Source organism: Botryllus schlosseri, chromosome 6 (genome assembly GCF_051294905.1).
Source record: "Botryllus schlosseri isolate E-star chromosome 6, Bs_hap1, whole genome shotgun sequence".
Lineage (NCBI taxonomy): Eukaryota > Metazoa > Chordata > Ascidiacea > Stolidobranchia > Styelidae > Botryllus > Botryllus schlosseri.
In genome coordinates, this window is record NC_137241.1 from 13,288,493 (window position 1) to 13,313,812 (window position 25,320).

The 25,320-nt window shown below is 40.7% G+C and overlaps 1 protein-coding gene across 1 annotated transcript; it reads right to left on the reverse strand.

Moving 5' to 3' along the window:
- Positions 1 to 7,731: 7,731 nt before the first annotated feature.
- LOC145440130 (uncharacterized) lies at positions 7,732 to 22,216 on the reverse strand. Its single transcript, XM_080317717.1, has 12 exons — positions 21,567 to 22,216; positions 21,040 to 21,192; positions 20,348 to 20,497; positions 18,919 to 19,059; positions 18,381 to 18,560; positions 17,346 to 17,486; positions 16,478 to 16,627; positions 14,571 to 14,711; positions 14,262 to 14,464; positions 8,679 to 8,861; positions 8,054 to 8,204; positions 7,732 to 7,998 (listed from the first exon to the last, which is right to left on the reverse strand). Exons 1-12 carry the CDS (start codon positions 21,616 to 21,618, stop codon positions 7,826 to 7,828), a joined length of 1,818 nt encoding a protein of 605 aa, XP_080173843.1. The 5' UTR covers positions 21,619 to 22,216; the 3' UTR covers positions 7,732 to 7,825.
- Positions 22,217 to 25,320: the final 3,104 nt, after the last annotated feature.

The following is a 25,320-nucleotide window of genomic DNA, read 5'->3' on the forward strand; positions in this document are numbered from 1 at the left end:
ACGTTGGTGAAAGATCTATTAAGTAGGAATATAATGTGCAATGCAAGTGCCTCCGCCCAATTTCAGCTCATTTGTAAAATACCGAGTTGTCTAATTTGATGAAGGACCGGAATTTAGTTGAAGAATGTCTGAAACAAAGCAGAGAAGGGTTGTACCTGTCCTGCAAGGTACAAAAGTCAAGTCCACTACTCAATATTCCAGTTCACTTATTGGCCGAAGACGACCAAAACGCAGGACTGTCCTGTTCAAACAGTCTAAGAGGTTGCCATAGTGTGGAATATGACCAGGGTACCTACTGAGCAACATTGTGAAAATCCAACAAGATCATGATACTAGGCTTGCTCTTGTTACAACAAGAGAGTCAAGTGAAGGCGATGTATGTTTCTGAAACTCAATGAATTTATTGTGAGAACATTTTGAATAATCAAACTTCATGAAGCAGATTATGGCAAAAAATAATCAGCACGTTATAACATTTTCGTGGCTTGCGACGATTGGTATTATCATTGAAGATATGTTGAGAATTCCAATTAATTTTCCATCTGTATGCTGAGAATAAGAAGACAATATCACAGCCAATGCTTCATAGTTTGTTCCAAATCTGTCTTCTGTCAACTTTCCATCCTTGTGTATAGCAGTATGATTGGGTAGGTCTTGTTGGAATGATTCAAATATTTCATGTGAAACCTCAATGCGATTAGCATTTATATGTCTCTTTATACTTGATATGGATAGCACAAAGGCGTCAATATTCCCTCCGCATGCCTGTATGAAAGCACTAAGTAGCATAGTTGCTTGGTTATCAGTCAACTTTAGGCGGTCCAGCTCATCAGTAATATGTTTCTTATCCAACAAGTTTCTTGGAGCTGGAAGTTCAATAAATGAAGGATATTTGATTGCAGCATCATAATCAGAGGGTGGTGTACTGGTTTCCTTCCCAGGTGAGGAGCACATTAATGTAACAAATTCATCACTAGAACTTATGCTCGCAGATGCTGAAACAGGCTCGTCACTGATCTCAGCCTGGCTTCTCTCAAGGGTCTCATGTTTTCCTGCGAGTCGTGCGCTACGAGAATACTATTGGTCCTCATAAAATGCGATGTCTTCATTTTTCTGAAATGGCGACAACTGCGTCGCAATGTCCAAGGTCCCCCAACTTATCGAGTTTATCACAATTGACATGTTCTTTTTAAGATAATAAAGTTCAAGTGGCATGAACTTTGGCAACCTCTTTCAACAGTTTGAAGAAGTTCCTGCGTTTTGATAGTCTTAGGGCAGTTTTCTTTCCAATATAGCAAATATTATAGAACTGGGAGTGACTGATACACTCAGATGAATATCCGCCCAAATAGTGACCAGACTTCGATCTTGTTCTTGGTGGATCCGGCACAACCTTTCTCCGCTTTGCGCCAGGCATTCTTCCTCTACTAAATTGCACTCTACCATCAAATGAGATAACTCGTTATATTACAGATGAACTAAAAATGAGGTAAATATTACTGACATTACATATCATACACATTTCAATAACATTTACTGCTTAAAAAGTAGCTGCAAATCTCTGCATTTGTTTACGACTTTGCAACCCAACGACGCTCCTTCGAAGTACGATCCATAACAAACCAGTGTCACCCGTGCAACTAATAAATGCTTCCCATGAACACGATAAACAGGTTTTGAACAGGAAAACAGAGATACATCTGACATTTATAAGACAACATTTAGGTACAATTTTGAAAACAAATTTATAACCTTGCAATTTCACATTTCTGCACAACCGTTTTCAGCTGATAACATCACAAAAGCTACAAACTGGTTACACGGTCAACACTACACAGCACTACGTCAACGTAAACACTCTGGTGTCAGCTGTAGTAAGGAGAAAAGACCTCAGGATCTTTGGGGGCTTTGAGGAAAAGGAAGATCACGATGAAGATGACCAAAATTGCTCATAAAAGTGTTTTTATGTACTAAACCATCATTTGGATCACAATGGCCGAAGTTTCCTGACAATTTTTCAAATCTGAACAACCCTAATCACCCCCTCTCCCCAACCCTAATATCCCGCCTCCCCTAACATCACCCTCTCCCTCAACATTAATTTCCCACCTCCCCTAACCCTAATATCCCACCTCCCCTAACCCTAATCATAACCCTAACCTAATCCTAAACCTAAACTAACCCTAATATCCCACCTCCCCTAATCCTAACCTAACCCTAATCATAACCCTAACCTAATCCTAAACCTAAACTAACCCTAACCCCTAACCCTAATATCCCACCTCCCCTAACCCTAACCCTAACATCCCCCAACCCTAATACACCCCCTCCGCCAACCCTAATCCATCTCTCCCAAGGAAAAAACAATTTATTTTGACGTTTATAAATTTTTGTTCGTGTTCATGGGAAACACTTGTTGGTGTCATGGGGGAACACTGGCTTGTCATGATCGTAAAACGAAGAAGCGCCACGATTTTCATTCGCACTTGATCCGGATTTTCATTCGCACCATTCGCACTACCTTCGTCATTCGCACTGCAATTTTTTTCATTCGCACTAGTGCGAACCGTCACACAGGTTGAAAAGCACTGATCTAATGTATTGAAGCAAAATGTTCCTAATTTGAGGTGGCATGTGTGCCAAACAAATCCAGCAGTGGATGGAAACATCTTTATGCTATGGCCGAAAATTACATGAACAAGCCAACAGTTTCAACTCATCTGTGGCGGAGTATGTGGTGTCACAGGTCACTATGTGAGTCGACTTATATCCAAAAATAGAATAGAGAATGCGGCGAATGAAATATTTCAATAATGAAATCAAAGTCATCCCGGTGGTGTGCACAGTCGCAGATATTCACGGTAACAAATACTATGCAGTACTGTACCTTTTCCGATGCGTATCCCATTCAGCATTCCTAGACATCTTCAACGATCCACTTTCTTCAAGCACAACAAGCTTCGCTCCACCCGGGTTGGAATCCCAGAACGGTCAGCGAGACACCGATTCCATATTGGCGCTCCACCCTTTGCTCAAATCTCAGTAATGGCCAGACGACGATACGACACTCGAACAATTTCAAAATGAGTGGTATTCATCCGCTGACATGCCACGAATAATATTTACTGGCCATGTTATAATGTTTGATTTAGGTCGTATTTTTTCATACAGAAACATTTATCATTACATATAGTCCCTTTCTTTTCCATCTAATCTCGTATAAATTGATATATATTCCGCGTGATGTTACTACTTACTGTACTTACATAACCAGACGCTGCTTGTGATGTCACAGTTGTGCCTTGGTTGTTTACTACGAAACTCATAATAAGCAGTAACGCGTAACCCTAACCCAGTGCTCTTCAACCGGGGTGGTCGTACACCCTATAGGGTGTACCAGAATTTGCAAAGGGTGTACCACTCGGATGGGGTGTACAGGGGTGTACCAGATCCGAATTACAATGAGCCGATGGCTAGCTATCACAAAGGCAGGTTTGTGGGTCAGTACAGGTTGACGCACAGGTTAATGAGCAATATGGTACGATGTTATCTCAAAGGTAATACTCGGGGATATCTAGAACTCCTAGACTTCTAGATATCCCTGGGTAATACTGTACACCGCTTGATTGTGATGTCATAAGCAAATATTTCTCCTATTCATTTAGCCGTCAGCAATAGACCAATGGTTCCGTTTGGTGTTGGAAAGTCTGCAGTTAACAAACATGTGTTCAGCTATAGCAGGGGTGGGCAATTATTTTACTCCGCGGGCCAAATGAGAAGTAGAAAATACGTTGGCGGGCCGAGTGGAAATTTTTAGCTATATTATCCAGTGTGTTTCAATTTCTAAATTATATTGTTAATATATGCTGCTCAGTGTTGATGTTAGTTAATGAGAAAGTGGCGGTTAATTAATGAAATAGCTATCGGCCGTCATGATTCGAAACAATGCTAAATATGATACGTTTTTAACTATTTTTAAACCCCTATCGACGTTCTTCTATTAAGACACTAAAACAGTTGTTCTCGAACTTATTTTAGGAACGCCCCGCTTCATGATAGTGAAAATGTTCACGCCCAATCCAACGGATGGTTTAATGTCATGGAAGGTTATAGTTGTTGATGAGGGAATTATATAATATCAAATTTGCAGAATACACAGAGCAATAACTATACTATGAGCTTGGAGTAGTTCGCGCGGGGCGCGAAAAAAAATACATTTAACTTCGGCTTCGCGCCTCCCTTCAGATGCTTTCGCGGCCCCCAGTTCGAGAGCCACTGCACTGAAATGTATATGGGATAGTACAAAGCTTGGTCGCTTTGGTCGCTGTATTCCGAGTAGTGTGCAGCTCGAATAGCCTTGATGTTGAGCGAAGTTTTCCTGAAGTTCGCCCTCTCTTGACCGAGAGATTTGTGCTTTTGTCATAATTCAAACCCTTACTTCCGCCGACATGATTGGCAAAAACTAAAATGACGGGTCTACCCCTAACTCCAGTATACAAATATTAGTGCGCTAAACCCTCTATGAATTTCAGCTTTCGATTTCCTCTTTTTGACATGAACTTTCATCCTTTATGGGTGATAGATATTAGGTATGATGATGATGATGAGTCATATAGCAGTCGCGAGCACTGATTGACTGGTTTTACCAACTACAGATTTGGAAACGCCTCACGTTACGATTTGAAACTCGTACCGTATAATGCGTAATGTGACAATCGCAACTAAGAAGGTTTGACCTAAACTATGGAAAGAGTGATTTCTTATGGATTTAATTGTTGCTCATACTTTGCCACAATGCCTTTATTTTGAATCTGGAGTACGCATGAAAGGTATGTAGGAAGCGTAGTCGTGACATATTAATGAACAGGTTTCAAAGCAAACGAATTGTCTGTTTAGTTGATACAGCCTAAATTTTAGTCCACGCATCATCATTAAAAAAGCAGGTTGTATGTTAAGAATTCCAAGCAAGCTTTTGCGGGCCGCACAGGATGGCTTCGCGGGCCGCACTTTGCCATGGTCTGAGCTATAGTCATTTGTCTTTAAGTGATTTTTGAGGAAACCGCCGCGATAGCTCGGACTTCTTGAATCGGTACTTCCTACCCGGCGTTAATAAATACCGCAATGCACATGAATGAAGTGACGTAGCCAGCCAGGGTCGAAACAGCTTCCATGTTGAAATCGAAACCCTTTTGTTTTAAAATGCCGATTTTATATCCAATCTTTCGCCATACATTTGCAATTTAGTATTTTGTTATTAGTGATGCCAATAAGCGACAATAGACTGTGTATAGCGGCATACGATCTGAGGTTCCTGACATCTCTTCCAGCCCATGTGCTACTATCGACTGTGTGTGGTGTGAGGCAGGCCTGATACGCAGTAGGCTGGTGCGCCTGCTACCATCGCTAATCTGAATTACCGCTTCTGCAGCAGTAGCTTTACTTACTTTCTCCCCAATACTGTTAAATTTAGGTTGATTATCGTTCGTAATGTCATGCTGTTTTGGGGCTGACACGAAATAAATTCCAATTTGCGTGCCGGGCGGCCTAACTGGCTGCGAATAAACTCTGTGACCAAATACTATTTTATTCAAATCCAATTTTTTTTACGGCAATAACTCCGCTTCTACTGGTTGGAATTGAATCAAATTTGAAGAACATCATTTTTATAGACAACAGAAAAATTTCACATTTTTCGTTATTTATTTTTATATATTAAATAGAAACTTTCTTCTCCCGTAGCCATGCGGCTACTGGTTGGAATTGAACCGAATTTGGTGTGTAGGCTTAAGTTAGGTAACCTAACAATTTTATCAAGTAGCCAGTACGATTTGAGAAAAAAAGTCATTTTTTTAGACCCCTAATGAACATGGGTGTACGAGTTTTGAGCAAACGTTAAAAGGGTGTACCACGTCGAAAAAGGTTGAAGAGCACTGCCCTAACCTACTCTAACCTATGACATATCGCCATGTCCGCCATTATCAAATGGTCAACTGAGCATGCGGTGCTGATATTTCTAGTTTCCCGAACAATATTATGCATCCCAAGCTGATATTTTAACTTATCAGTCCTATCCGTGGTAACCAACGAGACCGGCCGTACAGCCATAGCCATATAATATAATATAGTGGCTCTGGTGTACCACATTAGCTACGATTGTCAGTTGTTTCTTTTACCCTAGTACAGGGGTGGGCAAACTTTTGAGCTCGCGGGCCGCATTCAACATCTGAATCCATTCGCGGGCCGCAGCAAAACGCAATATTGGTATTTGATCACATAGCGAGGACATGGAGATAATATATAGGCTTAAAACCAAACATTGCTTCGATGATATCGTACACGCGTCATAAACAGTGACGAGATTTCATAGGCTGGTCGAACTCAATAACCAATGTGTCACAACTGTAGAGATGAAAATCGATTTTCCCTATTCTTTGAACGGGATTGAAATTTGAATATGTGAGCAGCTAACTGCTCATGCTCATAGATTTACTAATTCCACTTTGGTTTAGTGCCAGGACACACAATGCTGACAGCATCATAACCATGTTAGCATCAAACACGCTTCTAGCATGTGTAGAAAAAATATATAAATACCCTAATTCTACGCATACAGAGAACGAATCGGATAGTTTGATGGCATGAAAGATGACGACTGCGGATAAGAGTGGATGATTTTTGAATATGAAATTCATACTAAACACAGAGCCATAACTGGGATTGGATGTGAATCGCGCGGAGCGCGAAAAATTTTGTCATTTAAGATCAGTTTCGCGGCTCCTTTCGGATGCTTTCAGGCCCCCAAGGGGGCGAGCTGCTCAGTTTGAGAACCACTGCCCTAGAATTATCATGTTGCAATATACTGAGAAAAAGACTCTCGCGGGCCGCACAGAACGGTGTCGCGGGCCGCATGCGGCCCGTGGGCCGTAGTTTGCCCACCCCTGCCCTAGTATGTACTTTACTGAAATTGGTACTAGGGCCAACAATTAGCGTATGATAGACCCCAGTCTCGCGAAAGTGGTTGAATCAGGTCAAATCACCACAAAAATGATATCAGTAACATTCAGTTCCACGTAAAACATTGGCGGCAGCGATTTTGAAGCTAATCGATTTTGCCAATAGCCTGATAAACTACAGAAACGAGTAGCTGTCAGTACTTCTGCGAAGAAATTCTGGTAACTTGACTTTACAGCTAAATTAAGGTAAAATTACATATCAAAATGTACAATTACAAGCTATTCACAGTTATTGGCTGCGACTGGTAATTCGTTGCAAAATTTACAGAGATTTCCCAGTAAATCTACCAGATTTTTTTCAGTGTAGATATCCCTGTATAGAAGCCTCATCAGATCAGGTTGGGATAGATCGTTCATCACGTATTATATTCTCTTCGAGATATGATACTGCAGTCTATGCCAAACTTATCAAGCTATCTGTTCAAAAGCAGGGAGTTCGGTACTTCCGCTATATATTTGAGTTGTTTGTCCTTAGTTTTGCCATATTTACTCGGAATAGTTCTACTTCCATGCAGCGTCATTTCTACATCACGTCCTGACATATCGTCACCCATGCAGTCCGTATATGAACGACATTAACGTACTTTACTATGTATACATGTAGCTGTATACGCGCATCCGTTTTGTGTGAATCACTGTCAGTCATATCCTACAAAACTACATTATATCTTAAATGCTGCAGTTATTTTACTGTCACCCGCCAGCGACCTTCAGCAAGTTGCTCGGTTGATTTATTTATTTATCAATTTTCAGTGATTCGTATCATAACATATCGTAACATAACGATGTGGAATCCCGTTGTCCGTAAACATTCATGGACAATTCTTTTGTAGTTCATAGTACAATTTCTTCCATTCACTGATGTCATGAACGTTGAGACCATCGTCGATATGTACTGGGTCTGGTGTATTCCAAACTCCCCCCCACCTTAGGACACCCTTCACCACTTTGTCGGTAAAGCATTTGGCGTGGCGGTTTCGTTTTCCTTTACACAGAAACCAACATGTATTTCTACATAGGCCTATTCCACGTAAAATCACCTGCGAGACAACCGCTGTTACACCATCCGCTCGGAGTATTCAGGTTGAAATCTATTGCGTGGCCCACTAGATGATTGGAATTCGAGGCTGGTGCTACTACTGTTCCACCGAGACTTTGCCCTGCTTTCCTGAAGGAGTGAGTGACGTGAACCTGCAAATTTATGCCAAATACGAACGATAGCCTGCCATAATATTTGAACTGTCTGCAGTTCACTCTTTAGATTGTGTGTTTCGCACATAGGTCAGTGGCATTCCTCGCGTTCCTCGTTAAGGTCATGCGTTCAATAACATTGACCTATCGTAATGCTCAGTGTCTCTGACTATCCCTCTTTCTCCCTCTCTCTCTCTCTCTCTCTCTCTCTCTGTCTCTCCCTCTCTCTCTCCATCCCTCTCTCTCTCTCCGTTAATATATCTCCATTTATCTCTCCCTGTCTCTCCCTTTCCCTCTCTCTCCCTCTCTCCCTCTCTCTCTCCCTCTCCCTCTCCTCTCTCTCTCTCTCTCTCTCTCTTTATCTATTCCTCCCCCTCTCTCTATATATATCCCCTCTCTCTCTCTTTCCACTCTCTCTCTCTCTCTCTCTCTCTCTCTCTTCTCGCCTTATCCCGTATGTCAGAAAACACTTACTGTCACGCGGCAATCACGAGCGTACTTGTTCAGTGTGTTCATGGCGCCTAAGAAGTCCTTGTGTACTATCGCATGCGAACTATGATACTCTCCGATGTATTCTGAGACGTATTCGTCAAGATCGCATCTTCCCCCACCACCTTTTTCCAGAAAATTCGGAATCAGATTTAGAATTGTGATGAATCAATGTTGAATATGATCAGCGTGATTAGGATTTCACCTGCTGGCGATTTAGCTCATTTGCTCACTTTCAGTAGCCGTGGTTTACAAACAGGTCAAGGCTATAGTGGGAGTATTATCATGTTTCAACCAGAGACATTTACGTCTTGTAGAAGCGTGTGCTCTTTCGTTATGAATAAAGCGTATTCCCAATTACTAGATAGACTCTCAACGGCATAGCCATTTCGGCAAACCGACAAGAAATTCTGAAATTAAGCGATATATATTGCGTTTAATCTGGACCAGCTCGTGCTGCCATCGCCAGTCTGCTTTTGATGAGAAAATCGCGGGCACGAAGAATGAAAGCATTGCGCGACCCCACCAGCACCCACATATCTAACGAAAGTCTCTCATCGTCACATTTCGACCATTCACAAAGTCAGAGCACATTCGTCTCAGAAGTCTCCTTTGGATGACTTTGCAGCCTCCGGATATAGTATGAATATAATCCTGCGGCAGGGGCCCGGGAGAAGGTTTTGAGATACCACGATGTAATTCTCGAAATTAGTTACAATAGTAAAAAATTAATTACTTAAAAAATTGATTAGCCTGACCGCGAAACACGGGATGCTTATGATGAATTCAGACTTGTACAAACTACTGGATTTTCGAAAAGCGCAACTACACTAGAATTAGAACTACCCGATTTTCAAAATCAGCAACTACAACTATAGAGCTAGAACTACTCAATTTTCGAAATCCGCTACTAGAACTAGAACTAGAACTAGTCAATTTTCAAAATCAGCAACTAGAGCTAGAACTACAACTATACTTAATTGCAAAATCAGCAACTAGAACTGCCACCACCACTACTCAATTTTAAAAATCAGCGACTAGAACTAGATCTACTCAAAAAACCGTTAGTTATTTGACCTTCAACTAACTAATTGGTTAGTTTTTACAAGTCTGACGCTGATGACTAATATATCAGTTCCGATGCATTGGCGTAGCCCAGTGGTTCCCAACCGATGTGCCGCGAGCGGTTTCATCGAAATTTTGAAATAATGCGCAAAATTATTCTAGTCTATAGCAAACGATCAATAATCTAAAATCGAGCTAGATGTGAAGTTTGTATGCTCATTTGACAATTCAAAATTGATGTTATGCCCGCAATGAATATCCCTCGCGAATTAGCCTTACCCGACATATCTCGTGCTTTGACGGCTGAATCAGTTTTGCACAGAGAAGAGTAGACATGGCGGCGCCTGTATGACAATGCGGTTTTCTATTCGTCATTGTCTACCCAATCACCAGCGAGAAATGAACTCCTTTGGAAGGGATATAGCAATCAACATTGTGATTGTTAGAATCTGTTAGGCAGCGTGGCACTTCCGTTAAAATGTAGGCTTGTATAGCACTACCGTTGTGTTACCGGCGATGAATGTGAGAATTGAGAAGTAAGGTTGATCAAATTATAATAGTTAACAAACTTCCTCGCCGCCGAGGTTATTAACTTGGTTTGTCGGAAATATATTGATCTTCAGGTGGCTGCTAATAGAACTATTGAGGTATGGCTATATCCTCACGCGCTGTGTGTGAAAATGCATTATATAGCCTACGCCTCTGCATTCGTCAGTGGCGATCATGCTTGAATTCTTCGATGCGATGGTTGTTGTTGTTCGTGGTATTCATGGTGTTAGTCCAATACTATATGGTCATGGTCATTTACACCAGGCCGATATTCCGTATTTTTGATTCCGTATCCGCCGACTTATGGCACGGCCCACTTCCAGGCTTTTTGTAAGACGCTTACGTGGATGCGATGGTTAATTACATCTACAATGCGGCAGTGGGCTGAGTTTATTGTCAAACGAATCTTATGCAATGGTATCTGTGGGCAGCCCGAAATTTTTGTGAAGTCGCAAATCATGAGTAAATCCAAATAACCCCCTTTTACTTTCGTCTGAATACGCTCTGTTTATTGTAATCACGAAGGAACAGTATTATGGCCTGAGGAAAACGACGACTTCCTAGCAGTGCTTAGTAAGCTATATGAGGGACGCTTTATATACAAAAGTTTACTTTTAGAAATATCAAAATGGAGAAGTTTAGTTCAAAAGAAAGGAAGTCAAGCGGTAATGATCATTGCAATAAAGAAAAGAGAGCTTTTGGAAGTGGAGGTAAATTAGAAAAGAACGCAAAGAGAGCACGCTTATATTGCGACAATTATCGAAATATGGGTTTCATTTGGTGTGAAGATGAATCGCAACCTGTACCAGAGTGCCTTATCTGTCACGCGAAATTGTCGAATGAAGCTATAGTGCATAGTAAATTGAAAAGACACCTTAAAAAAGCATGGAGACTTGGCTGACAAACCGCCGAGCTATTTCATAAGACTCTTGGATGAACGAAAACACCAATCTAAGTCGTTTACCAAAACGTTTAAAGTTTCAACTAGATCACGACAGGCCAATTATGTGGTAGCGGAGGTACTAGCTAAAAATTCAAAGCCTCACACTGAAGCAGAGAAAGTTATTCTTCCGGCTTGCACTGGAATTGTGAAAAAATGTTCGGGACCAAAGCTGCAGAGGAATTGAAAACAATTCCCTTGTCAAATAACACGATTCGCAGACGTATATTTGTGACATGTCGAGAGATATACAAGATACCGTAATATCTTCTTTGAAGAAGAGCAAAATTTTTACGATGCAAGTTGACGAGTCTACTGATATCAGTGGCAAGGCCTAGTTATTGGCTTTTATCAGGTTTGTCAGTGACGGAAAAATAAATGATCAGTTTTTTTGTTGCAAAGAACTCAAGGAAAGGACGACTGGTCGAGATGTATTTGATGTTTTAAGCAAGTGTTTGTAAGAAAATGAATTGACTTGGGTGGAATGTGTAGGTATTTGTATTTGGTTGGATCAATCAAAGGATTTGTTTCACTTGCAAAATGGGTAAATAGTGATATCAGAGCAACTCACTGATTTCTTCATCGTGAAGTGCTTTTAGGGAAAACATTAGACGCAGATTTGAACAAATTACTAAAAGAAGTTATTGAAATGGTAAATTACATCAAATCTAGACCACTTAAGTCCAGATTATTCACTAAACTTTGCAGGGAAATCGAACTATGATAATCTCCTGCTCCACTCTGAGGCAAGATGGTTGTCACGTGGAAAAGCGTTGTCGCGAGTATACGAGCTGAAGGAAGAAATGCTGTTATTTTTTAGGCTTGAAAAACAAGGAGAATTTGAGGATTTCCTTTGCGATGACAACTGGCTCTCCAAACTAGCATATTTGGTAGATATCTTTGACCACCTAGATAAGACAGATTCCAGTATGCAAGGCAAGAATGAAAATCTCTTAACTTCAACAGACAAGATTAGAGCACTGCAAGAGAAATTAGAAGTGTGGTCAGTACGAGCAGAAGCAGGAACTTATAGCATGTTCTCCAATTTCTCCGAAACGAAAAACAGGGAAATCTTGCCATTGATTGTTCAGCATCTCAAATGTTTGCATACAAAAATAAACACATATTTTCCAACACTGAAAACAGAAAACTATGCAATGTGCATGAATAAGAAACCCATTTTTGCCGCAGGAAACCCATTTTACTTTTAATCTCAAAGAAGAGGAAGAACTGATTGACATCCAAAATGACGGACACTTGAAGCTGTGGTACAAGGAGATGGCTCTCGAAGAATTTTGGATTAAAATCCAGAAGGAATATTCTTGCATTGGAGAAAAGGCAATTGTGATTTTACTTCAATTTTCCACGTCGTGTTTGTGCGAGACCGGATTTCTCGTTCTGGTCAATATAAAAACCAAAAAAAGTAGAGGTTACTTGCCGTTGAAGAAGAGATGAGAGTAGCATTATCAAATGTGCGACCAGACATCGAAAGGATATGCGCGAGAAGTCAAGCGCAAATTTCGCACTGACTTTGTCTGTGATGAAATTTAATAAATTGCTTTGTTTTCGCGAGATCTGTTCAATTTAATACAGAAACATCTTGTAATGACTGCAGAGGTGGTCACATTAGTCAGCGTTACTACTGAAGTGGGTGCTATTGAGTAGTCTGGTAGTTTGCATGTGCCGTAAGCCAAAAAAGTTCAGAACCGCTGTGATGGTGTGCCGCGAACAATTTTTCATTTCCAAAGGGTGCCGCGAGGTAAAAAAAAGTTGGGAACCACTGGCGTATCCTGACGCTAGCCACATTTTCCGTAGATCTTCGTACATGACCAATGACGATGGAACAGAATATTTCGTGGCAGATTTATTTGACTTCAAGTTTGTCTTAGCTCTTCGCGCGATTTATTGTCACTCGATTACTTGTTGGTAGTATTGGTACCCCGCCTGAAAATTTGAGATACGCCCAATTTACAGAATTTAGTCTAGTTATATTCGCAATTAAAAGAGAACGTGCAGTCCAACATGCGATTTCGCGTCTACACTCGCAGAAAGATCGTCGGCGATGAAACCTTGACACAAAATGATTGACGCATGTTCGCCGAAATCTTCGATATTGATACGTCCTGGCCCCGAATAATCCAATCCTTGCCAAATGAGCCCAGCGGTATAGAGGAGCGTCCCGTAATATATCCAAGTAGGCTACCATTATTATTGACCGAATTCATTCATCAACTTTGAAATCTTTTCGCGCTTGGCGCAGCTATGACATCAATGTAGACTGGGTTGTAACGACATAATTGTTATCGATTTTGATGCGCTGTAATATAACTCCTGTTTTCCTCGTTACTCAATCCGGTTCGCTCTTATTGTACGACTACTAAAAGGCCATCAATATCCAAGCGGCCCACGCAATCGTTCGTAAATCTTATGTGGTCCGTTGGCCGAAAAGGTTGGCCTCCCCTGTCCTACGGCATACTTGTCGCGCCCAACAAGCACCAGATGTGGTCAAAGTAGTTATCGTCGGTGCTCAAGTAGACGAAGAAGTAACGCCATAAAATTTTACTCTAAGTAGCATTAGAAGCAGCGATTTACAAGTCATACGGTAATAAGTAAATATTCTAGGCCTATTTTTGCCAAGAAAACTGAAAACTGTCAATTACAGCAATAGAAGTATGGTGCAAAATCATAACCACTTGAGAAGGTAGTGCAAGTGAAAAAGATCCACTTGAAGTACTTCATAAAGTACATGTACTTCGTTACTGACCAACTCTGACAAGCACATTAGCATCAAAAGCACAATAAGTGAGATAAGCATGATTCCATATGTCTTCTCTTGTATAGAATCCAAAATGATATCTGGATATGCTAATTAAAACTAACTGTGGTTCGAAAGTTCGATTCGCGATATTGTTCGGTATGCTAATTCTGATAATTCATAACTTCGCTTTGGAAAAGAAACATCATAATGTGAAATAACCTGAATATTTCATCTCAACGTATTTGATCACATGTTATAACGTTAACTGAATACGAGGGAAATATATCCCTATTATAATATGAATCTTGCCTGCAACGTTTTTGGTACAGCATTGCCTTCCCGCTGGGCCACCACAATATCCCGATAGGTAGCTTCCTGCGCAGTAGTTCGAGTTATCCATACACGTTCCGCCCTTGCTCTTACATTTACTGTCGCTATACGATGCTTCCTTCCTAGTGCCTATAAATCAATAACACTGGATATATGTTGTAATACCCGCGTAAAAAGATATAGTAATGGAGAGAACACTTTAGGCATTCACGCTATTATAGGCTTGGTTCCTTACAAGCATCATCGCACGGTTTGCAACATCGTCTGTTTTTATCACCAGAACAAAGGCCCGCTCCGTAACCAGCGATGCATTTGTGGTGCCTCCAGTCCATGCAATTACCCCCAATGTTTGTACAACCCGAATCCGCCGAAGATACTAAAACAAAACACTGCATAGTAGATTCGGATAATTAGCAATTTCTTCATAGCCTTTTCCTGCGTTGCCTCTAGCACCTATATAAAGCATCAAGTCAATTAGCCTATTACTACTGTTCTACTTTTGTTGTTCATATAGGTTTCGGTAATGAACTATTCCTAGAAACTTGATAATGCAAAAGATTTGATGAGGCAAAACTCCCCGTTATTATTTGGAAAAATATAGTAATAAAACGATGGTCTTGGACCCTATTGGATGATTAACACAACTCCTGGGATCTTTACACATACTATATTTATTCCACGGCACACATAATGTTACGTTTTAATACTAGCGTTATAGAAAACCGCTGTGCAACAACATCAGTGCCAAGCGCAAATTTTTTTAAAGTAAATGAATGAAATTGGCCAATATTATTGTTACTTGCATAATGCATATGCGTTATCATTACCAGGTTTACCGTTAGAGCTGAAAGAAGCAATGTCATCAAAGATTTGTAGGGCACGTAATCGTACGACTTTATAGCTATATGTATCCTGAGCAGAATGTATACTTCCGAAAATTTATGTATGAGTGGAGTGTCCGGTCATTTGTCGCAATTAAGTTTTCTCGATATGGGCAATGTTATATTTTCTGTATGCTTCCACTCATACTTCCAATGCTTTTAAGCGGAATTACTTTGCTGCACTAACTAAATTTTGTCAAAAAGTTTTGAGATGTATTTGCATTAATTTTATCAATGAAGTCGCCTTGACAGTCTTCATTATTACCCTGCAACACGATCATGGAGTCTAATTTTCAAAGCGCAGCATGCAGGCCTACTACTATGATCATATACTTTATACGTCGACAGAGCCGAAAGAAAAATTGGAAGAGTGCCAAAAACCAACAATAATATGATATCACTGATTTATTATGTCGTATCTGGTTAAAAAACACAACCCACAATTTGGTGGTATACACAGGGCCTATCTTCGCGCGCCTCCATCATGGTCAATCATAGCTATTCTCCAATTTATACACTCTTGTCGTTGAACATGACTTCGGACCGCAACATATTAAAATTATTCGATATTCCGTAACTAATAACTATGAGTTGGCTTGACGTGAAAACATATCACGCTAATCAGAGATGAGCATGGATTAGGATTAGGTTTTGAAAAAACAGGATTTGTGAAATTTTGTCGGATTTGGATTGGATTTGGATTAGACATTTTTTTCAGAACGGATTAGGATTTGGATTGGATTAACCTATTTTCTGGGAAATTGAAATGTCGTGTGGCGAATGGCGACAAACTTTATTCAGATCAGTTAGTAATGTACTTATGGTTACTAAGTTATCTTGAATCAAGTGAATCGTTGGCTGTAAAAGAAAATTTTCGAATCCCTCCATTGCATAAATTAGTATTTTTTTCTGAATTTCCAGTTGGAATCGGATTAGGATTGGACATGGACTTCAATAGGAAAAAGTTATGGATTAGGATTTGGATTTGGATTTGAAGGTTCGGATTTGGATTGGATTAGGACATAGAAATTTCAAATCCGCTCATCTCTGACGCTAATACGACCTATTGCCAACGGCTACAATTAAGAAAATCGTTAGTTTAAAATTCACTTCTTCATATCACTGTATACGGAAAAATGTAATTTTCGGCGTGTAAAGATTCCCACTACTTCCCAAGTATATCGGTAATCTGAATATGTGCCAATAATTTATTTTAAATAAATAAGAGGGTGATATATCCTGATTTCACTATGAATCTCGCCTGCAGAGTTTTTAGTACAGCATTGCCTTCCCGCTGGACCACCGCAATGTCCCGATAGGTAGTTTCCTGTGCAGTAGTTCGAGTTGTCAAAGCACGTTCCACCCTTGCTCTTACATTTGCTGTCGCCATACGATGCTTCCTTCGTAGTGCCTATAATATTCAATAGCATATGTTACGGATTAAGCACACAAACTCACCAATCAGTCACACTTCTCGTAGATAGGCGAGAGATCGCCGGAATGAATGCTACGACCAACTATACTGCATGAGTGCATATATAGTTGGCGTAAGATATTGAGATATATCCATATGTTTTACTATATATGAGGTAGTGAGGATGTAGTGGTACCTCTATGGCTGCTAGGTCGTCACTGAATAGATATATGACTCCTTGAGAACATACACGTCTCATATGAGACAGACCGTCAGTCACGTTTCTATACAGAGAAGCAGAGCAGTAGATCACCCATAGCGGATACTAGCATTGAGCGTGACTCTGCTCCATAAAACTCTCATAAGTTTCTCCCGCCCAGAAACCTGACAAAATATGTCAGATCCAAGGAATCTGATTGTTTGTTGTCGCTGGTAACAAATCAAAGGCCAATGTCTCAAAGTTGCATGGAAGTGGTTCACCATGCATGAATTAAATGTGGGAATATTCAGTAGTAGCCATGTCAGATTCATACTCATTAAAACCTTTCTCCTGCTCATCCTAAATCTTTAAAATCCGACCAAGATCCACTCTGGACCCATGCTCTACAGTCTACACTAATGTGCATTGTACAGTCCCTAAAATGGTATTGTAACACAAAAAAGTGCATATAATTCTGAAGATTTCGCGTTGTAGCTTATAGGATTGGCTTCTTACATGCGTCATCACACGGTTTGCAACACCGTCTGTTACTATCACCGGAACAAAGTCCCGCTTCGTAACCAGCGATGCATTTGTGATGCCTCCAGTCCAAACAATTACCACCAACGCTTGTACAACCCGAATCCGCCGAAGATGCTAAAATAAAGATTTATAATAAGGATTTATATTAAGATCAATTTTTTCTATAGCTTTACCTTGCGTCGCTTCAAGCATCAATATAGGCCTACTCGATATACAACACCAGCTGTCAACATAGCGAAGTACTACTATTATGTATTTGGCGATCGATTAGGTTTCATCTACTCGAAGTATCATGTTGATTGATTAACAAAGAACTAGGATTCGAAACATGGTATTCCTGTGACTCTGTAATTTTACTAGACACGTGCGGAATAATTTTTACGGCGCGATAGTGGCGGTCTGAGAGTTCGCGTTGTTCGGTTTTGTAGCCTACTGTATACGACAGAGGTGGTCAAAAACAAAGTATTTCTACTTTATCGGAGTACCCCAACAAGATTGTCCAACTAACACTTATGATTATGTTTTGAGACTACATCCTCTTCTACTTATCAGTATTTGGCGTAAAACTACTAGTTTTTACATTTTCGGCTGTGTAAAGTAGGAAATTGTGTTGGATTGATTTTTTCCCTTTTGCAAGTGAAATTGTGCTATTAACAGGGCGAATAGCCCCTGTATTATTTTCGTAGCAGGATATATTTTCGAACATTTCAGTGTTTGTGGAGTTATTGGTGATGGACCTTATTCTCCCGTGTTAAATATAGCCGAAACACAATCAACTTATTCGGTATTCTAGAACTTTGACTTAACTGAACATGATACCTTTGAAAATTTCCATATTAAGTAAATAATTTATTTACAAGGGCTTTAATGGTCAAGCGCATGATTTTCAAATGCACATTAAGATACATTATTACAGCATAACATGCTTTTATACATCATCGTATGAACGTTGCGAGGATATCTGAATATGTGTTATCATACCTATTTTAAAATAATAGGAGGGTGATTAATCCATATTTTTACCATTAGGAGTCTTGCCTGCCGAGTTTTTAGTACAGCATTGCCTTCCAGCTGGACCACCGCAGTGCCCGGACAGGTAGCTTTCAGAACAGTAGTTCGAGTTATCGATACACGTTCCGCCCTTGCTTTTGCATTTGATGTCGCTATACGATTTTTCCTTCTTAGTGCCTATAAATCAATAACAGCAGCTGAATTTTCCGTCGCTTGCATTGCGGATTAGTCACACAACATCGTCGATCAGCCGCCCTTTCTGACATGGAAAATGTGACACCAAGGATGTATACAACGCACAACTGCTGATTTTCATTGTTGGCGGACAGTAACAACCTATGGAATGCATATATTCCGCTCTTCCGTCAAATAAGCATCCGTGCAAATGGCATTGCGATAGAGTGCCTCGATTTCTGAAGCATTCACATTATTTTGTATGGTTCCATACTCTCAGAATGAATGCAATGAACAACTTTTGATTTTCAATACTGCTCCGATTGCTAAAGGCATTCGCGTCATAGACTTGATTCCTTACATGCATCATCACACGGTTTGCAGCATCGTCTGTTTTTATCGCCAGAACAAAGTCCCGCTTGGTAACCAGCGATGCATTTGTGATGCCTCCAGTCCAAACAATTACCACCAATGCTTGTACAACCCGAATCCGCCGAAGACGCTAACATAAAGAACAATATCATAGATTCAGATTAAGATCACCTTATTCTATAGCTTTTCCTTTCGCTGCCACTAGCTCAGGGCTCGCCAACTCAAAACGGGTCGCGGGCCACTTATCAAATTTCGTAGGGGCCGCATGACTTCAATATCTAGAGCAGTGGTTCTCAACCTTTTCTTAGACACGCCCCCCTTTATGATAGTAAAAAAAATTCGCGCCCCCCTTATCGTCATATCACAAAATCCAACTGGTATGCTAGCAACCACAACAGATTGTTTGATGGCATTGACGGTTATGACTGTTGACGAGAGGATTTAAAAATATGAAATTCGATCTATATATAGAGAAACACGCTTGAATTGGCGGTAAATTGCGCAGAGCGCTAAAAAATTTTTCAGTTGACCGCTTCTTCACGCCCCCCTTCAGATGCTTTCACGCCCCCCAGGTTGAGAACCACTGATCTAGAGGAAATAGGCCACGCAGTAACAACCACGTTTCCGAAACCCTACTTCGGTAAAACGCCGAGCTCTCTGACATATGCGACGGGAATATAGTTTCCGCTAAAGAAATTTATTTTTTCAAGGAAATACAAATGCAACAACATCATTACTTTCATTCAAATTGGAACTATGAGCTGGGCACAATTCCTGACAACACTTTCCTGCGAATAAAGAAGTGATATTTGGGTTAGCTAGACACGGTACTTGCTGGAACACTATCCGGTCTTGAAGCTTGAGCGAGGCGCAATTCGTTTTCTGTCATTTGTTTTTTTTTTGTGGTGCTCATGGTGTTTATCGAATACTATGGTCATTTACATTCGGCTGACATTCCTTATTTTTGATTCCGTATAGCTGCCGACTTGTAGCACCACCATCTGCTAGGCTTTTATAAGACACCGCTTACGCGGATGAGATGTCGGGGAGGACCCTAGATAAGCCCCCGCTTAGGTAGGAATTCTGGAGTCGACCTCGGCCGGACTCGAACCCACAACCCATTGCAGTTGCGGCCGTGGATTATACCACTGCGCTATCACGCCACTGAACCTTAAGCTCGCACCATCCCTTATACTACGTATATCTAAAATCTTCGAGAATTCCAATCTTACAGCATTTATTTACAAGGCTTGGGATGGACAAGCGCGTGAGCTTCCAATGCACAAAAAGATATACTCATAAAGTATAATATACGGATAATATGTTGTTATTTTTTACTTCTATAAGCTATGAACTTTGCAAGAATAACTGAGCTATAATAGTAAAGCGATTAATACTTATCCTATTAAGAATCTTGCCTGCAGAGTTTCTAATACAGCATTGCCTTCCCGCTGGACCACCGCAGTGCCCCGACAGGTAGCTTTCAGTACAGTAGTTAGAGTTATCCATACACATTCCGCCCTTGTTTTTACATTTGCTGTCGCCATACGTTGCTTCCTTCCCAGTGCCTATGAATCATTATAATTATTATTATTATTAATTGTAAAAATTAGACAATGTGGCGCTTATCATCTTATCGGTCTTTCGTATCACAAGTCATTAATTTCTAAATAGCTTTGACGCATTGCTCTCGGGTACGTGGGATAGATCGCACGATGGCGTATCGGTAATATCAATTGCCTCCTGGCTATCAAATGTGAGAGCGGTGTCAGTAGCTGAATGCTCCAAAGCCTCCTTAGTGGATTTGGTAGAAAACCTCGTTGATCAGCCACATGTTCCTCATATGGAAAATTATGCAACCATAATGAATACAGCGCAAGACAGCTGCTTTTCATTGTTGGTGGACACTGGACAGTAATGACGTATAAAATACATGTATTATTATGTTCCGCCAAATACGGAGTCAAAAAAAAGGTATTGCATTAGAATGAAGTGCCTCGCTTCCAGAAACACTCACGTTATTATAAACGTAATTACACCCAGAATGATTGCAACTAGCAATCGGTACTTTGGGGATTGCTCAGATTTCTAAGGCATTCACGTCGTAGACCTGCTTCCTTACATGCACCATCGCAAGGTTTGCAACACCGTCTGTTTCTGTCCCCAGAACAAAGGCCCTTTTGGTAACCAGCGATGCAATTGTGGTGTCTCCAGTCTAAACAACTACCGCCAATGTTTTTACAGCCTGCATCCGCCGAAGAAACTAAAATAAAGAAATATGTCATATACTTTCAGTCAGGGTCTGCTAAGTTTATTAAATAGCAAAAAAAATACTCAAAAAGACAGGGGTAACATCCTGAAATCATTCACAAGGACAAGGACACATTGATTACCGACTGATTTACTTGCTGCAAAAAATCCGACGAAATATCCAAGCCATTGTCATTATGATGCGCCAAAGTATTTTTAGAGAGGCGTGACCGCGACCAACGGCCAGTACAGGCTTCCATACTTGCTTTGTAAGTCCGAAATTGCTTTTCGGTAAGATTGTCCGTATCACTCAAGAAATTACCTTTCACACTACATTTAGTAGTCATGAGCAGATCTATCATTGCTGAACATTAATAGCATACTTACGAGAGAATGAATGGGAAAAGGCGGTGATCACAAGCAGCGTCCAGATCATCATTAAGATTCCGATTAAGCGTACTCCCAACCCAATCAAATTTCTTGTGTGTGGTGAGAATTTAACCGAAGTTCTACCTATCGGGACTGGTTGGTGTTAGTAATTCACCACTATATAGACTGGTCTGCAGAAATAAGTAGCAATACTTGGCGTTGTAGAATTGTTGGTCAAGAAGCTATCGTCACGACACCAATGGAAGTGGGTGCTGCCTATGTTTTATGTGTCGGAGGTTTTATCTTGGCTCCTCATCGCTAACCTCACTGCCATTACAGTATATGAAAAGTCCAGAGTGAGGGTGAGCACAGAAAACAAGTCGGCAGAAGAGACGAAGACACGGGTGATGGTAAACGAGAGAGACCAATGGTGAAAGAGTGTGAATGTGAAAAGTTATCCGGAAGATTACGAAAAGCGAAGACAATAACCATTAGCCTACTACACAGTACACATGTAACAGCCGTCGCGCACATGGCCTTAATAGGCGACAAGCGCCCCTGTTGTGTCAATAACACAAACAAACCACACCTAGTACTCACATCAAGGTTTGAAATTCGCCGAATGGAAACGGACTGTCTTATTTCAATTTAGTAGATCTTGATTGTAGCAGTGTTGGGATGACTCGAGTCATGACTTGACTCGAGTCATACTCGAGTCACCTTTTACGTATGACTTGACTTGACTCGAGTCACTTTGCTAAAATGACTTGACTTGACTTGACTCGGCGTATCAAAAATGTGGATTGACTCGTGACTCGGAGCAAAATTCACGAGTCAATTTCAAGTCATCAAGTAATCGGTGTCGATAAAAATCATTGTATCTTACATATGGTCGGATTGGTCGCGCAACGCTCGTGTAACCCGTGAGAGCTACTAATCATCCAATGATCGCGCGTTTCACTGTGCCTCTATTGTTCCTTCACAAATAAATTGACCGCAAACGAAGTGGTCGAAGATTATAGCTTACGATGTCGCAAACTAGTATAGTAAAGTAGCAAAATGCATATTTCTGTCCTCTGTTCTTACCTTAACCAAACCTCTTGTGTTATTGAAATTGAATTCGAATATAGTTTATAGTCATCAACCATTGGCGCAGGCTCGAATTGTATCATGTCAATTTGTAAGTGGGTAATGTATTGCATCTTATCAATTCGTTTTTCTATTCTGTATGTTGGCTGGTAACTATAAACTAAGACTATGTAATTACTTACGTAGCTTAGCATTTCTACGTATATGTGAGCAATACAGCGCCCTCTTGCGTGTATATTTAACTCTACATTCGTTCGTTCGTTCAGAATCAATGATCACTCAATCTGTATTTCAGACAGCCAGCAAAACGCAATTACGTAATCATGCCTCATACTTCGAAAAGGCAACTTGACTTGAATTGTGACTTGACTCGTGACTTGACTTGACTTGACTCGACTTGACTCGAGTCACCTCCAAAAATCGAGTGACTTGACTTGACTCGAGTCACCTTCGAAAATCGAGTGACTTGACTTGACTCGAGTCAAAATGTTCAATGACTCGAAATGACTCGTGACTCGAAGGTAGTGACTTGATCCCAACACTGGATTGTAGACGTGTAGGGTATCACGATACCGGAATACGTGACTAGCCAAAAAGACTGTATCATTCTTTTTATTGAACTGCGCCCAATGCAATGCTTTTTCGGCGGGATTGGCACTGGAATATTTACTGAGGAGCCGTGTTGCTCTGAAACTACCAGTAGAGTATAGCTTACGTAATATCTAGAGTCCGGCCGATTATCGGTTCGCCGATAATATCGAGTCGGAATTACACTTTGGAAGTTATATCGGTATCGGCCATTGGAGGTGAAAAAAATATCGGCAATTTACGTGATGTCAAAACATGGCGGTAGGAAGTCAGAAAATTATAATCCTTGGCCGATAGAATGGGAATATTGCTATATTTGATATAGCTTACACTTTCTAGGTGTCCAGATGCAGCCTTGCTACTTTATTTCAGGTTCAATCATGACAATGGTTGTAAAGCTGTTGAAATAAATTCTCTGACGTTTTGAAAATGCGCCCAAAAATCGGCACAAATCGCCCGAAAATCCAATATCGGTCGGGCTCTAGTAATATCTAACGGGAGTCGCATACAAACAGATGCAGTTACGAGTCAATACTATGAGACATTCTGCTCGGTCATTTCGCAAGAGAAAACATTACGGACGAGTTCTCGTTGTTTGGTATTCACGATGTTGCGGTATCAATTATCATTTTACCTCAGGCTAATATTGTATTTTTTGATTCCTGAACTGCTAACTTATATCACCATCCTCTGTGATTCAAGGCGTTTGGTGGACACCCCTTACGCGACACTGATATTATGGCATGTAGATAAACCTTCAACAATTAGAAAGAGCTTCATGAGTCGGCAGTCGGCCGGACTCGAGCCCGCGACCGCCCGACGACCAGCAAGATTGAACGGAGTGGTTCGAAAACGGCTGCTAAAAACCTCCCTTGAGACACCAAACGTGATTTGCATCTAGTAATTTAGGGAAAGGTGGGGCACAATGGGGAAAAAAATTGCATTTTAGTCGTAAAAATATTTCTAATCGAGAAATATCAATGAACTTTTTTAACTTTTCTAACTTTTTCATCATAACGATGGATGAACATGAGGCGCATATTTCCAAAGACAAATGATTTGAAAATACGAAGAAACAAAGAAAGCACAGCCACTTTAAAAACGTACCTTATTTGTCCCATTGTGCCCCATAGGCGTGGTACAATGGAACAAGCGGTAGGGGGAATGCGACAGTATCAATATGTCCAACACCGCGTCAGTTTGCAAGAAACTGAGAATAGTTGAAGAAAATGATGGATTAGCAGATGTCCAAGACCAATATTAGCTTACAATCCGAAGTTTGTAATCGTAATGAAACGTGCATGCAGATCACTTCCGGCTCGTCGATTCACATTGAATAAAAGGGGGGGATAACCTTAATGTCCTTCATTTATTGCGTGACACTTCAAGGGATGTTTTTAAGAGAGTGTTGGTGACGATATGACTTCTGCACACTCTTCTGTTTATTATTATATATTTTGTAAAAACTGCCTTTGGATATCGATGGACCATTGTGCCCAAGCAAATTGACCCAATGCGCCTCACCCACTTCTCCAGAGCAAGAAAAAACGGAAAAACGCATTCCTGCGCCTAAAATAGCATACAGGGCGACTAAGAACTGCTCTGACTAAGCTGTGAACTATTATCAAGTAAAACAAACGTGATAGACCCACCGAAAACACGACCGTAAGGTAGCGATGTAAAGTTACGCAGGTTAGCAAAATTCGGTAACTCGTCATTTTCTCACAAGAGTAGCGACCCTGGCGAAATCAAACCACATATCAAGATTACGGCTGACATGACACTACTAAATCGTCGAAGCGATGTATATTCTTCCTGTCAGGTTTTAAAAATATTCATGATGTACCATTGTGCCCCACCTTCTCCTATACTAATGCAAAGCAGCAAACTTGGCGCATTCGAAGATCTGAGATCTGAGATACTGTGGACAGAGGATTCGATTTTGGAGAGATATTGAGAGAATTTACAATCAGCCTATAGCTAAGAAGCACAACAACTAGCAGCGGCATGTATGTAGTGCATAACATTCGGGTGATTACGTCACATATGCAAAACAGAAACTTATGGATAGATGAGTTTTAGCTGTATATCGTAA

Excerpts from the sequence above, each read along its gene's own strand:
- LOC145440130 (XM_080317717.1), bottom strand. The coding sequence starts at position 21,618 with ATGATGATCTGGACGCTGCTTGTGATCACCGCCTTTTCCCATTCATTC. Across the intron at positions 14,712-16,477 it reads CTGTACTAAAAACTCTGCAG|TATCTTCGGCGGATTCGGGT; the intron begins GCGAGATTCATA and ends GTTTTGTTTTAG. Across the intron at positions 7,999-8,053 it reads TAACAGCGGTTGTCTCGCAG|GAAAACGAAACCGCCACGCC; the intron begins GTGATTTTACGT and ends TTCTGTGTAAAG.